General features: G+C 46.1%; 1 protein-coding gene across 1 annotated transcript; it reads left to right on the top strand.

Annotated features, from left to right (window-relative positions):
- The first annotated feature begins 2,546 nt into the window (after positions 1 to 2,546).
- On the top strand, positions 2,547 to 11,334 carry ACP6 (acid phosphatase 6, lysophosphatidic). Its single transcript, XM_057389943.1, has 10 exons — positions 2,547 to 2,846; positions 4,308 to 4,439; positions 4,532 to 4,662; positions 5,309 to 5,388; positions 6,120 to 6,207; positions 7,629 to 7,761; positions 8,463 to 8,563; positions 9,859 to 9,954; positions 10,163 to 10,328; positions 10,445 to 11,334. The coding sequence occupies exons 1-10, from the start codon at positions 2,655 to 2,657 to the stop codon at positions 10,568 to 10,570; spliced, it is 1,245 nt and encodes a 414-aa protein (XP_057245926.1). The 5' UTR covers positions 2,547 to 2,654; the 3' UTR covers positions 10,571 to 11,334.
- Positions 11,335 to 15,925: the final 4,591 nt, after the last annotated feature.

Here is a 15,925-nt window from a genome sequence, read left to right on the forward strand (position 1 = left end):
ACTCCACCCAGAGGTGGAGCTCCTCCAAAACAAGGCTGGGACATGAAGATATCGTGCTTGGCAAGAGCGGCTTGTGGCCCACTTCTGGCAGTCACACCAGGCTGGTAAAGACACCCTTCTCCAGGAGCCAGGCTCCCTGCCCAACTGCAGTCTGTGTGATGAAGAGCTGTGGGAGAACATTTCCATTCACTCTCCTTGCTGAGCAAAAAGCACTTGGGAAAGGAACMAAAGAAGTCAAAGCAACACATTGTTTTCTGACCTCTACCAATTTAGGGGGAAATAAACACACCTCCCTAAGGGGCATCCAAAAAATATTTGTGTCTCTGCCATACAAATATTTTATGGTAAATCTCAGATTTACACCACAAAGAGCTATGGGATGATGGAATCATAGAAGGATTTGGGTGGGAAGCAAACCTTAAAGATCACCTAGTTCCAAATCCCCCACAGGCAGGGACACCTTCAACTAGATCAGGTTGCTCAGATCCCTATCCAACCTGGGCATCCTTTACCTTTCTTCAGGGACAAGATGTTCACTTTGTCAAAAAAAACCAATAAAACACACAAACTCATTAGGTTAAATTGTTTCTTTTGTGGGTATTTTTTAAGCATTATTTAATGTCAATCCATGATGTGGAACAAAAAAATCTAATCATGATTGTTGGCTTCACACCTTATCAATGTATCAGCCACACAATGACTGTTTAACTTGGTCAAACTACCCGACTCACTATGACTCAGTTTCCTCTTCCAAAAAAGGAGGATGTAAATGCAAACTTATCAAGCCAGAGTGTTCTGAGATGTGATACACTTTTGAAGCACTGTAAAAGGCAAATGATAGCAATAATAATATTTTGTAAAGATAGCAATCATTGCAATTTGGTTAAATTCCAACCAGGAGGGAATTTGCCCTCTGCTTCCAGAGTGGAAACTTTCCTGAAACTTGTTCATTAGAGTTCATTACTYCATTTCAGTGGAAAAAACCTCACCCCTGGTGGCCATTGGATTAGCCTTCTGCTCCTCGTCTGGTCACARAAAGCAACAGAAGGGTAAAAATAACAGGTCCTTTGAAAATGTTTCTGTAAAGATGGTGCATCTTAGAATAAATTTCTACACAGTTGGACAAAGAAAAAAACCGGGCAACACCATTTGCTAAAAAATTGACAGCCGCCTGCTATTTTGGAAATCTCTCCTCTAATTGCACGCACCTGCTGTGGCATGGTATATTCTAAAATATATCTCACCAGCAATGCTGCTTGGCAGCAGCCAGGGCCACCCAGGAGGGACCCTGCGGTCCCAGTCTTCACAACCTCACAGGAACTGGGGTTTTCTTCCATGATGACATTTGAATGGAAATTCAAATAAATTCACTGTGAGCCTTTCTCCCTGCTCATTTCTATCACATCGCCTATACCTCTCTTCCTTCTTCCCCCGCCCGTTTAACTACATTTTCCTGTTCCCTCCCCACCAGMATTCTTGACCCCACTCGCTCTCTTGCAACACAAGCTTTAGCCTTGATTCCTTCATTTGTTACTTTCTTGCCTTCCGAAATATTTTTTTCCCCTTCTCTCTCTGCTCTTGTAAACTCTAAACTCAGAAAAGGGAAGTAAGCCTTTCAGAACTGCMGGGCTCTGAGAGACACGAGGAAAACACCACAATCCCCGCTCTGTACCCTGGTGTCTGTGCCAACCTCTCACCACCTGCAGCGGCTCTGCCCTCTGCCCTTTGTGCAGGTCACCATCCTCTCCCCCCTCTTTTTCCTTCACCCTTGCCCTGCTCCCTGAACACCTCCAGGAACAGTGACTCCAGCACCTCCCTAGCAGCTAATTTCAGAATCTAATCACCCTTTCCTGTGAAGAAATTCCTCTAAAAGTCCAACCTGAACCTACCCAGCTTGAGGCCGTGTCCTCTTGTCCTGTSACTTGTTCCCTGGGAGAAGAGCCYGACCCCCACCTGGCTACAACCTTCTTTCAGGGAGTTATAGAGAGYGATAAGGYTCTTCTGAGCGTCCTTTTCTTCAGGCTGAATCCCCCCAGCTCCTCAGCCACTCCTCATCAGACTTGTGCTCCAGACCCTTCCCCTGTTCCATCCSTTCTCTGGACTCACTGCAGCCCCTCAATGTCTTTTTTKAAGTGGCCCAGAACTGGACACAGATCACTGTGATTCCAGGYGTGGCCTCGCCAATGCTGAGCACAGAGGGTGGGTCACTGCCCTGCTCCTGCTGCCACAGCAGTGCTGACCCAGGCCAGGATGCCACTGACCTCCTCGGCCCACTGGGCACACCTGGCTCATGTTCAGCTACTGTTGACCAACACCCCCAGGTTCTTTTTCAGTGGGCTGCTTTCCAGCCACTCTTCCCCACGCCTGGAACACTAGACGGAGTTATCGTGCACACTATGAGTCCCACAGGGAAGAGAACTAAATAAAGAGGGTAACAGAGTCACAGGAGCTCCGCGGGCTCGGGTGACGGCCGTGCCCCCCTGAGGGCGGGGGCGCCGCAGGTCCCGCCCAGCGCGGCCCGGTTCCCCTGCGCGGCGCCCGCCGGGAGCCGCAGTCCGTGCCGGGCCCCGCCGCTGCCCGACTMCAGCGGGGCCTCCAGCCGGGAACTGCGCTTCCCGCCGCTCCCCGCGTGCGGCCGGGCCGGCGGGGCCGCCATGGGCTGGGGGGCTCGGCTGTGGCTGCTGGGCGGCCTGGCCGCCTGGGCGCAGCGGCGGCGGGCGGCGGCGGCGGCCGGGCGGGACGGCGGCGCGGGCGGGCAGCGCCGGGAGCTGGAGCTGAGGCTGGTGCAGGTCGTGTTCCGGCACGGGGCCCGCACCCCGCTGCGGCCGCTGCCGGGGATAGCGCCGGTGAGCACGGCTGGGGGCGGGACGGGACGGGGCGGGACGGGGCAGGCAGGGGTGGCTGCGGGGATGCCCCGAGCCGGCGGCGTGCCCGCTGCTGAGCTCCTGCCTAGCTYCCGGCAGTCTGATGGATTGGCGTTTATTCCCCTTCCCGAGGCAGTACCGAGAGTAAATATGGGGGAGATGTGGGAATTTAGGAGCACGTACTCCCTGCCGCGCTACAGGCTGGGGAAGAGTGGCTGGAAAGCTGTCCGGTGGAAAAAGGCCTGGGGGTGCTGGYTGACAGCGGCTGGACATGAGCCAGGATGTGCCCCGATGGTCAAGGAGGCCAGTGGCATCCTGGCCTGGGTCAGCATTGTTSTGGCCAGCAGGACCAGGGCAGTGATCATCCCTCTGTATTATGCACTGATGAGGCACCTYGAATCCTGTGTCCGGTTCTGGGCCCCTCAATTCAGGAAGGACATTRAGGGGCTGGAGCAACTCCAGAGAAAGGCCACAGAGCTGGGGAAAGGATCTGGAGCACAAGTGTTAGGAGAAGCCACTGAGGGAGCTCCTTAGTTTGGAAAAGAGGAGACTCAGGGGTGACCTTATTGCTCTCTACAACTTCTTGAAAGGGGGTTGTAGCCGGGTGGGAGCTCTTTTCCCAGGGAACAGTGGCAAGATGATTGGATACAGTCTTTAATCTGTGTCATGGGAGGTTCAGGTTGGACATTCAGAGGAATTTGTTCATGGAAGGGGTGATTAGACACTGGAATGGGCTGACCAGGGAGGTGTTAAGAGTCASCATCCTGGAGGTGTTTAAGAGAAGACTGGACATGGCACTGTGGTCTAGTTGAGACAGTAGTGTTCAGTCACAGATTGGACTCGATAATCTCAGAGGTCTTTTCCAACCTAATTAATTCTGTCATTCTGTAAAGTGGAATGGCAATAGCACATTAGTGGGACACATGACAGCAGAGGGAACAATTGCTGCAACTGCAGGGAGCCCTCAGGGGCAGGATGCAGGGATGGGCATCTCAGGGGTGCTGTGCCCRTGGACTTTGCCCCAAGGTCAAGTGCTGTGCCTTGGAACTGGTGTTCAGCAAACGTGTGGCTCCTGCCTCAGTGTTACTGCAGTTGATCTAGCTCCTCCAGCTTCCACCAAGGTGGCCTGAAGAGCCACAAGGTGTTAGCTCAAATAGTTTCCTACATCACCTTTTCRGTGTGTAACAGAGTAGCAATTGTCTTTTCCTACAGATTCTTCTCCTGTAAGGGAAGGAAAACAAGTACTGCATTTCCTGCACATCAAATCCAGAGAGCAGCACTGCTCTCATTTCTCTACAAGCTGTGTGAAGAGATCTCTTTGTCTCCATGTTGCAAGGCAGCATGGTGTAATCCTCCAGCATTAGTTTAATGCTCTTAAAAGTCCTTGGTTTAATGCCCTTGAAAATTTTCCATTGAAGCACTGTTTGTTTGTTTGTTTTGAAGCATGTGGAATGGCGTCCTACACTTTTAGATGTACCTGCTAAGACGAAGTTCGATTATGTAGTGACAGACCTAAATGGAGGACCTCAACCATACTCAGCCTTGGACGAGCAATACAGAAAGACTGTATTCAAGGTGAGATGTATTTCCTGGTGGGTTCCTCTTTCCTCTGTAGGCTTTTTTATTTCCATGGTCCACTGGAGCCCTTTCCTTTTCTTTGTTCTCAGGGTGGTGCAATCGCAGGACAGCTGACAACAGTGGGCATGCAGCAGACATTTGCCCTGGGGGAAAGGCTGAGAAGAGACTATGTGGAAGAAGCCAAGTTTCTTTCACCAACATTTAAACCTGCTGAGGTCTTGTGAGTCTCTCAGTTCTCTCCCGGACCTTCCCTTTCTTCCTGTCTCCTAACACGTAGCCTTGTGCGAGGGAAACTCTGACTAGCATACCCTTCTCCACCCCACACCAGGCTGCCTGGCCCCTGGGCCTTCATCTTTGCTCAGCCTGCAGAGCCTGGCACTAGAACTCACTCGTGACACAAAGCATCCACTTGTTCAGCAGTCCTGAGAGTGAAGCCAGGGACACAGATTCCTCTCACCTAGGTTTAGCCATTGGCAATGATGTTATGCACCTTTGTGGCGAGCGAAGAGAAACAGGCATTTCTGGAGCACACTTTAATTCACTGTAAACAGCTGACATTCAGTGAGATTAAGCAACCTCTCCTGCTCACATCAGTAATGCTGAGAGCATCTGGCTTAGGATGAGATAAAAAATTACACCAGAGAAGTGCCAGTTTGTTATCTCCACTAACTGACATGCAGYCACAGGGCAGTTCAGATTAGAGGTGTCTACCTAAGACACCTGTCTGTCTTTAGTGACAAAAGATGAGTCCCACCACAGGTTTCCAAAACCACAGTGAATCTCAGTTCTAGCAAGACCTCCCCAGCTGCAGCCATGTTAACATGAAGGAGAAAGTGCCACCTCACAAACTCCTTTCTCTCTTTCAGCATCCGTTCCACTAATATTTTCCGGAATCTGGAGTCCACACGGTGCCTGCTAGCTGGGCTGTATCAACAGCAGAAAGAAGGTTGGGGAGACTTCTGATKAGTGTCTTTCCTTGCTCAGTCTTCCCTAGATTTACACACCTTGCACATTCTAACTCTGGCTCCTGGTTGTTCTTCCCTGGTTCTTTGCAYTTGGCCCCCTTCCCCAATTCTCATRGTCCTGTAGATTCTTTACCAGCTTGTCACTTGTTCCCTCTCTTTGTGTATCTTTCTGCTGCTTTTTCAGACCTGCTGAGGAGGTTAGTGTTAACCCTTTTTAAAATCAAGAAGGCAAAAAGTTCACACATCTGAAAAAGGTTTCTCAGAGAAACCCAAACATCTTAAATACAAGTTCAGTATCTGGAGTAACTTTCAACTGTATCCTGCAGTTGGTAACTACTTGTTCTACAAATATGCTCTGCATTTTAAAGTTCTCACATCTGTTCCCTCCATATTCAGTTCCACAAACAAGTAGAAGTGACTTGCCAGAGCTCCTTACACCGTATCACACAGAGACTAATTTTTGGCCCTTACAAACCCTAACAAAAATGAACACACAACTAGGAAACTTACAAGGTGCACAGCAGGCATCCCTGTGGAAATAAATGCACAGAAACAAGTACAGAGGCTTGTGCTGCAATACCTCAGGGGGCAATTGCTAGCTGATAACACTGGACTTGAGCACAAAGACTATGTGAGTGATTAAAACAGTCTAAAGAAACTAAAGAAACATCAATGCACTACTGATCACAGAAACTTCCTTCTTGTTCCACAGAATCTGTTGTCATTGTCACTGATGAAGCAAGCTCAGAAATACTCTACCCCAATTACCACAACTGCCAGCGCCTGAAATACTTGACCAGGTAATTGCCAGCAATATCTCTCTGTATGATTTCACTSCTGTTTCATTTCAGCAGTAGTAATTTACAGCAGCACATTTTCTTCCCGTTTCCCAATTTTTTCCCCTGCCACTTACTGTTCTTTAGGAATGGTTAGCTAGTTGTATAAAATACTTGGTAAGTGGAGTTATACACCAAGCAGCAGCACCAGAAGAAAATAAAATAGAGACTTTTCCTTGAAAGACCAATTTAATTTAGTCTGTGTCTAGCAAACACTCATTACTAGCTAATGTACAGCTAGTCTGTGGCATTGCTGCAGGGCAGAATTAATGTCATCTACATCTCTTAACAAGCCTTTCAAGTGTGAACATATTGGGCCTCCTTTTTATATTCGGCTTCTGGTTTGGGGGTTATTTCAACATTCCCATCACATTCATACCTTGAAGAAACTGAAATATACTCAGSCTTGACACATTTAATGAAGACTAATGAAGTAAAATAAGTAACATCCCACACAGAATACTCATGTTTGCAGAGTCAAGTACTCTAAAATGCCTGGACCAGGTTTGGGCACAGGGTGGAAAATGAACAAGAGAGRCAGATGTATTACAGTGATGCTGGATTATACATTAGCATATTTTTGTCCAAAATTCAAGAGTTGTCAGAATTCACTTGGAAGAGCTCACTGTAATGCTTGACTCTGCAAGCAAAGGATTGTTCTAGACAGGGGTGAGTTGACAGCCCCTAGAAGCAGCTTATTCAGCCTCCTTGAGTAACATCACCTGTCCAAAAAGGGAGCATTTGCTCCCTGCACCCCTCTGCCCACCAACTGTACCTTTTGTGACCATGTCAAGGTAGACTTTGAGCTGCAGTAAGCACTGCCTCAGATTACAGGCTATCTTGGAAGTATATARCCAGCATGAATATTCTCAGCCAAATATTTTTAAATAAAATTTACAGCAACATAAAGATGCAAATAGCTTCTAACAAAGCAAAAGGTGAATTTAAGCTACGAGTATTTAGGTGTTTCCCTTTTCCCACACCACACAGTGATCAGTTCAAAGCTTCTACCCTTTCTTCTTTCATGAGGCAGTTAAAGGCTACTCCCTGAATATATAGACCTGTACTGTTCCAGTATGACCAGATCTGCTAGCTGATACACAGCCCTTGCTTCCCATAGGAACCACTTCTGGGGTGTTCACATCTCATTGTAATTTTTCCCCCGCCTTTGTGAGAGCAGAGAGCCAGCTCAGATCCTTGAGATCTGGATACACCTTCTGTGCTTTCTGCAGCTCAGAGTCCGAACATCAGGAGTCCCTCAGTATGCTGCAGTGCTTCTATGCCTCACTGATGGGGGACAACTCCACTGGGCTGGGTCATGGGTAAAACAAAAGATAGAAAGCATGGTGTGTGAGAAATTTTTTGTTTTCTTAATTCCTTTACAGGGATAGAATGGAGAATGCTATGCATCAGCCAGGTATCTTTCATGACTTGGAAAAAATTAAGAAGAAGATGGGTATTGATGATGATGAGTCCGTGGATTTTTTTGTCCTCCTTGACAATATTTTTGCTGAGCAGGTGAGCTGAGCAGTTCTGTTGCACTGTCACAGAAGGARATATCCCCTTACCATGCACCTGAAGAAATCACAGAGTGCCAACACCCACCGACACTAATGAGTACTCCAGTACCTTTCTGTGCATTCCAGAATGTTTGYAGAAGTAGCATGGCCTTTTGAAAAAGCAAGATGTGGGGTCAGCCTTGTAGGGTGGATGAAGACTCATCTCCAGCATTTATGTTCTTACCTTGAAATCCACTATTTCTTTCAAGTGTAATGTAGAGCTAAGAGACCCATTGGGTCTCGCTTACCCATTACAAAGTACCTTCCATTTTTTGGTAGTCAGTACTTCACTGTTATCTTAATCCCAGTTCCAGCACGCTATCTGTGAGCCAGACTGCTTGTRCTACTGGAAGGAAGTTGGGCACATTTGTACCTGCCTTAGTACCTCTTTTTTTGCTGGAGCTGATGATGACTGGTCTGTCTGTCAGGTGAATGCCTCAATATGTTGCACTCCTCATAGAAATGCATCCTCAAGTAAACACAAAAAAACCATGTGTCTAAAACCATCCTAAAAATCCTCCCATGAATGTCATAGTACAATCCTGTAGTACAAGTGGTGTGACATGAGCAGCTGTTTTCTGTAGGCAGTCATCCATTTGTCTTCAGGCTGGGTTCAGAAAGGGTCAAACACTATCACTCTGCTACATCTCCTCCRTCCAGGTGCACAATTTGCCAAGCTGCCCTGTGCTGAAGAGCTTCCAGCAGACAGTGGAGCGCCGATCTGTTGACTCCATGCTTTTCCTTCTGGAAGACAGTTCCAGGTGATTGCCTGTGTCCATGCCTCTGGCCTCATGGACTGTCTTACCTGGGGTGGGTGTGCTACACCAATTTATTTCAGCAGACAGAACTCCTTTCCTGTCTGCTGCATTCCCCCACCAGAGCCCACTCATGAGGTTTGTGCCTCAACTGTCTCAGTGTAAAGCTCAGTGCCTTGAGTCAGTAACATGAGCTAGGAAAAGGAGCACACTGAGGAGACCCTGTTTTGCTGATCCTCATGCAGGGGGTAGTCTCCCAGGAGCAGTAGTAAGCCACTGAGGTACGAAGTGAATGCCTCAGTTACCACGGGGGTTTAAGTGAACCTGTGTTAAAGGCAAAAGCAGAAAAAARGAGATGCTTCCAGCTCAAGCCCTGAGGCTGCCCTTACAGTTGCAGAAGTACAATCTGAATTCCAGCCTGGGAAGTTTATCTCAGGGATGGCACCTGCACAGCGAGGCTGAGAAGTGCTGGTGCTAGCGGAAAAGGTGATGCCAGGTCCTGTACACATGTAACTACTTGCAAAGAGAATCTGCTGCTGCATGCAGCTAATTACCTCCTCCACAGTTGTTTGTAAAGGCTGGCTGAGTTGCTAGCCTAGCAGTCATTTTCCTTTTAGATGTGTTTGCAGCTGCCACATTCACCAGCTCTTCTCAGGTGCTGGTATAGTACCAGATATTGGAGATCTCAGTGAAAGACTGATTTACACCATTTCCACAACACCCAAGAGAGTTAGTCACACGCATCTTCCATTTACACCTATCTATTCATTAAGTAGAGGGAGGTTGTTTCCTCCCCCCAGATGTTGTATGAAGATGATCTCTTTGTTCAATAAAAGGATAAAAACTGTTTTTTAAATATAGCTAATTTTTAAATATAAAAATTTATATTTTAAATATAAATTATGYGCTTTCTTGAATCCTGCCTCTCCTCACCAAAGACCCCAGCCATTTCAGATGCTGTTTAGCAGCATTTTCCCTAGCTGAAACCCATKCACTCAAAAATCATTTCAGAGAAACAAAATAGCCTAGAGAACAATCAAAGAGTTTCTAATTTCCATTTACATGGCCACACCTCATGAGACTGCTTGTTAACATCTCTCCCCTCCCAGTCTGCAATCACATTAGAGTGATGACTACACAACAGCTGAACTAAAAACTGGCCATATTAATTGCATTTAATAGTTGTTAGCTACACTCAATGCAGGTTATCAAATTATAATAGAAAAGCAGGTTCTCAGGTCTTCATGTGTAATTCTTTGAAAGTTTTAAAACTAGTAAATTTATTTCTGCTTCTTTTCTAGAGAAGTTCTTCAGATGAATATTGGCCTCCTTTTCAATACCTTACAGAAGAATATTAAAGCAGCAGTAAATCCCTCAAATCCAGCTGAAAAGGCCAGGTACAGCACAGAACTCTTCGTCTAATCGTTATAAATTCTGACTTGACGTCAGTGTGATAAACTGGTTCAGAAAGATATTGAGTGTGTGGGATAAAGAGAAGGAGTTCTCACCTGCTGGAAAAAAACATGAGTGCTGCTGCCTCCATGGAGGAACACAGCTGACATTCTAGGTCTGGTTTTGTTTATTCCCTTCCCCTTTTTTTTCCAGAAAGCTCTTCCTCTATGCTTCTCATGACTCCACTCTTATCCCTCTCCTGGTGGCACTGGGCACCTATGATCGCAAGTGGCCGCCTTATGCTGCAGATGTGACCCTGGAACTGTACCAGCACCGGCACTCCAAAGAGTGGTTTGTGCGTGTATGCTATCGTGGAGAGGTGAGATCCCATGGGAAGTCCCTCCTCACAACTCTTGGCCTTTTGGTTTCACCATGCAGCAAARAAGGGCTTTGGCAGTGCACAATATGTGTAATTGTGTCTCTTTGCCTTTGCAGGAGCAAGTAGTGAAAGGCTGTAAAACAGGTCTCTGCCCACTCGAAGACTTTCTGGATGTTCTTTCACAGTACTCAGTCAGTCCAGAGGAGTACCATAACCTGTGCTCCCAAATGGAGAGGAGTTAGCAAAGTAAGTCAGGATTAAGCTGTTTTAAATTAAAATTAGTTTATTGTCACAATCTTCGACTATTTTTCTTTATGTCCTTGCCGACATTCTCCATTCYAAAGGTATTTTAGATGAGGGGACCTTTTCCTGCCAGACACAGAGTGGCACAGTGTCACTTTACACTGTTAGCAGCAAGCTGAAAGAAGCCACRTGACAGCATGGCTCATGTTTATCTCTGAGGTAGCCACATATATGTGTGGAGAGGCCGAAAACGGCAAGGGAGAGAGCACGCCGTTTTAAATTGCCCCTCTGCTTCAGGAATATGAGAGAAAACATCCCTCTTCCTGGGATGAAGCCCAGCTTGCTCTGTGCTACCATACCTGAAAGCTYTGACATTACATTGATTTTATGTTTGGTAAACTGCAGAAGCCATTGTGGCTTTCCCTTTCTTTTGGCATATTGGAGGGCTGCTCTCTGCAGACAGATGAGCCTCCCCAAACTGCATAGCATTTAGCTACCCCATCTTCTTGAGGGCATTTCTGTGCACAGAAAACATTTCCAAAGGGACAGAAAGCCTCCAGACTTCTCTGCACTCCTCTAATTATGAGAATTCTGCCATGAACATGCAGAACAACCACAGTGGGCCAAGTACAAGAACACATTCTTGGTGAACTCTGCTTAATGTGCTTTGAAGAAGGAAGTCTGGGGAGCTGCTGTCAACTTCGGCTTTGGGCAGCAGTGATAATTTTGCAGTTGCTGAAAAATAAAATACGAGCCAACAACAGCCCTTCTAGCTGAGATGACAGTTTTTCCTGTAAGGCAGGATTACAAATCACTATGTTGCCAAAGTCATAGAAACAAAGAATGGTTTGGRTTGGAAGGGACCTTGAAGATCATATAGTTCCAACCCCCTGCCATGGGCAGGGATGCTGCCCACAGGGCTCAAAGCTCTATCCTACCTGGCCTTGAACACTTCCARGGATGGTACACCCACAGCTTATCTGGGCAGCCTATTCCAGTGCCTCACCGCTCTCATAAAGAATTCCATTAACCTAAATCTCTCCTCTTTAGTTTAAAATGGTTTTCTCTTGTCCTATCACTATCTGCTCATATGAAAAGTCACTCTTCCTCTTATAAATCCCCCTTTAGGTACTGTAAGGCTGCTCTAAGGTCTTCCTGGAGCCTTCTCCAGGCTGAGCAGCCCCAGCTCTCTTAGCCTGTCTTCATAACAGAACTGCTYCAGTCCTCTGATGATCTTTGTAGCCTCCTCTGGGCTCCTTTCAACGGGACCACATATTTCTTGTGCTGGGGACCACAAAGCTGGATGCAGCACTGCAGTGGGGTCTCAGTGCTGTCAGYAGAGCAGAGGGGCAGAAGCCCCTCCCTCAACCTGATGCCTGCAGTGCTTTGGATGCAGCCCAGCACAKGATTGGCTTTCTGGGCTGTGAGCCCACAGTGCTGCCTCATGTCCAGCTTTTCATCCACCACAATTCCCAAGTGCTTTCTCCACAGGGCTGCTCTCAATGAGTTCTTCTCCCAGACTTGTTTTATGTCTGGGATTGGCCCGACTCAGGTGCAGCACCTTGTACTGGGACTTGTTGAACCTCATTACGTCCTCATGGACTCACTTCTCAAGTTTGTCCAGGTCCTTCTGTTGTGTCAACTGAACCATTTGACTTCATGTCCTCTGCAAATTAGYTGAGGGTGCACTTGATGTCACTGCCTAATTCACTGAAAGAGATGTCCGCTTTTCAAYGAGTAAATAAAACTTGGGACCTACTTTCTTTGGGAGAGGCAAAGATTAAAATAAGGGGGGGGGGGGCACTTAGTAAAATGGCTCTGTAATTCTGGTTCTGTTACCCCTTCTCACTTAGTGTAAAAATCACTTAATCTAAGTCATTGACAGATATGTGATGGAGGCACTACAGCACCTTTTCCCTGAGAAAAATGGGCTGGATTTACCTCTACTCTTTCATTAGCCTGCCCCCACCACAATTACATRTTGACACCACGCACAATGAACCAGAATAATTTGAATACTAAATACATTGCTGGAGGTCTCACTGAATTACTTTTAGAAGCTGTCAAAAAAGCAAACAAAACATTGTTATTTTCCATCAGGTTTTTATACAGCCTAAAACCATAATGCCATTATATAAAAATCAATGCCTACCCTTGCTTAAGAACTGTTCTGCTCTAATCAAGCGCTCTCTTGTACACAGTTTCAAGTATTTGGGGAACAGTGATGAAAATATTAGGTCTATGATTACAAGTTATTTGTGAGGCACGGACTGCTTGGAAAAAGGCATCAGAAGCTTTAGCCATACAAAGGGGGAATTCACATGCTTACTCTTAAATAGCAGCTAGGTAGGAGCATCCCCAGCAAAACTAACCAGCAACCAGGTTAAAAATTGCAATACAGCCAAGACCCAGAGGACTCAGCAGTTCAAGTTGTTCCAGAGCAGATTAGATTGTTAAAGGACATTGCTTTCACACAGTTAAAATCTTCCTATCACTCTAGGCAGAGGAACACACATTTCAGTAGCAGCAAAATCCCTCAGAAAAGCAAGCCRGCTTCCTGGCAGGGGCTAGGAGAAAGGCACCACTGGGAATAGGTTACTTCATTGTCTCTTAGAGGGGGCTTCTGCAGTGCCCTCTCTGCCCTATTCGAGCCTCACCCTTCCCCTCAGTGTGGAAGTGGTTGGGCCATGCAATGGTCCATCCCACTTGACAACTTCCATGCTAGCCAACAGGATGAAGGAGGAGCTATTTCTGACCACAACTAGTGTAAATGATCATTTCAGAAGAGGATTGGTTGGACAGTGGAGGAGTTTTAATACCAAAGGGCACAGGTAAGTAGGAGCTACTGAATTGCAAACAGCATGAAGAGTTGAGGCATTTCTGAGAAGGTGGAATAAAAATTCCCAGAAATCAACAATTTCCCAGTAGCCCAGACAAAACAGCAACCCTTTTTTTCCTGTGTTATTAACCATTTTTAGGTTAGGAATTACTACCAGTTGACAAAGTGAAGTACTCTAGTAAATACAGGCCTATATSAAACATGGATCATTCTTCCTCAAGAAATATCACATTAGGGAACAGGTTTCAGCCTGCAGTCTTTCAATGCTGCACCAGGAAAGCATTCACCATCATGAATGCAGAAGGACACAACCAATGAAATGCAGCCTGTCCTGCCACCCGAGTGAAAACCAGCATAGCAGAGAGCACACCAAGCACCACAAAATTAGCCCTTCATGTACCRTATTTGTAGTAGCTCCAACATTCTGGTGGGACAAAAAATGCTGCATTTCAGCTTACCCTCAGGAAGATTTGGGCACCCACATCTACTCTGAGTTAGGATACATGTGTTGTACCAGAAGCAGCATCAGCATTCAAACCCCAATGACAACTGATGCAGATCAGATCCCTGTACACTGGTCGGTTTTCCAAAATGTGACCCATTAAACATCACAAGGATGCCAGGACTAAACTCCTAAGGCTGGCTCCTTGCTGTCATCTTCTTTGGTAGATTAGCTAGCCCATGATACAGGTACAAAGCTCAAGTTTACTTGGACAGTGCTTAAAACTGCCAGTGTACTTCACAGATGACCTGATCGCAAGTCTACTAATTTAAAAYAAACAGATTTCAAATATTTAAAACTTTTGATTTAGCAGGCGCATTACTTCGCATTTCAGAAGTTCACCATCTGCTGGGTTTACCTTTAAAGTCTCTCCACACTCCGGCTGCGCAGCCATCTGGGATGAGATAATTTGAACAGCAGACTGTTTCCTCCCATGTTACTAGAGAGGAAGAGCAGCCAAGCATGTATGAATAAAGTCTATTTCATTCTTTCAAACAAAGGTGGAGGAGGATGATTTGAAAGCTTAAAAAAAAAGCAGGGGGGAGGGGAAGAAAACTAAAAATGGCAACCCAGTTTCCATCTCCAACTGTACCATGACTACCAAAGCTGAGTCACAGTTACTATTGATAAGCAGGAGGTAACAGAGCCTGACTTACAGATCCTCAGGTGAATCTGCAAGGCAGACAGCTAGAAAGCTTTTCCATTTGCAAAGCAAAACGGGTAGAAGTAGAAACAGGGCAAAACAAAGAAGTTTATCTACATACATGTAGAGTCATTTTCATGACTGGAGCCAGCTAAGACCTTAGCAACTCTTGTCCATCTCCTGGTGCAAACCAGGCAACATCACTGAGGTTAAGTGCACCCACGTGAACTTAGAATCCACATCTTCTGCATTATCTGTAGGAAAAATCCCATTAAGATACCAAATGCCGGCATCATAAGTTAGACACAGAAGGACCTTTAATTATACAGCTTGTTTAAAATGTATCCTCTTGCTGTTCAGTGGCTCTGAAACAGTGAATTCCCTATGCTAATTTTCTTAGAATAAGTCAAGCCACCTCAAATCCTTTGCTGTTCAAAATCCCYACAGGCATAGGAGGCACTGAGAAAGAGTTTAAGAAACCCCAAAACCTCCAGCTTATTTCTATGTCGATCAAGAACTTTGCTTTGTTCAACATGGTAAAAACAGTCAGGAGTGATGGCAGAAGTGGCAACACTTAAAAAGGTTGCATTGTGACAATTCCCATGCAAGGTCCTTAAAAGGGAGYTGTGCAACCACTTAAAGAAGAGGTAATTCCGCTCTACAGAAATAACACTTACTGTGTCATTGTCAGCTCTTTCTAAAATCTTGAMAAGCCCCGTGCTTCAGGCATGCTGCCTGTCTTGTCAGAGGGAAGCACCACAACAGACATCCTACACTTTGTCAAAAGAGTAATTCTCACCCAAAATCATCGTAAATTTGCATGACAGCACAAAGGTGAATTTGGAAGCAGGCAACAGAAGGCTCTGAGGCTTGCGTGAGGTGCATGGCTTCACTCATTTTATAACACCAGCAACAAAAGTTTAGTGAACCAGCCACCAAGAGGAATTCTTTTTCCACCTGTTAAGGATCAGTTAACTCTCAAAAATTCTCACACACAAGCATGTTAAAAATACTCACTCTCCACATGACTTTTTGCATTAATGGCCAGCCCTCTGAGGAAACTACTCATTGAAATAATTTCAAGTAGCAGTAAGAGGAAGGAAGAGCAGATTACACACTCCATATACAGTGCTGGGGGASCAGAGAACAGCCAGCCACAGAGCCCACACCCGGCCTACAGATCCACATCTGGCTCTTGCTGGTATTCTCCACGAGCAGAGCTCAACTCCCAATCCATGCTTTGTCATCCAGCCTTTCACTCCTCATAGGAAAGACCATAAAACCTTCTTGCAGAAATYCTCTCAAAAGGCCAGTTTGAAAAGACAGGGGATTAGGAAGCAATCGATGAGAACTGTGGCAAAGCAACAATT

Source organism: Malurus melanocephalus, unplaced genomic scaffold (genome assembly GCF_030028575.1).
Source record: "Malurus melanocephalus ecotype Western Australia unplaced genomic scaffold, MMel_1.1 scaffold_21, whole genome shotgun sequence".
NCBI classification, from domain to species: domain Eukaryota; kingdom Metazoa; phylum Chordata; class Aves; order Passeriformes; family Maluridae; genus Malurus; species Malurus melanocephalus.

Bases quoted from the DNA above. Each gene is read 5' to 3' on its own strand.
- ACP6 (XM_057389943.1), top strand. From the start codon at position 2,655: ATGGGCTGGGGGGCTCGGCTGTGGCTGCTGGGCGGCCTGGCCGCCTGG. The intron at 2,847-4,307 runs GTGAGCACGGCT...TTTGTTTTGAAG, and splicing joins CGCTGCCGGGGATAGCGCCG to CATGTGGAATGGCGTCCTAC. The intron at 4,663-5,308 runs GTGAGTCTCTCA...TCTCTCTTTCAG, and splicing joins TTTAAACCTGCTGAGGTCTT to CATCCGTTCCACTAATATTT.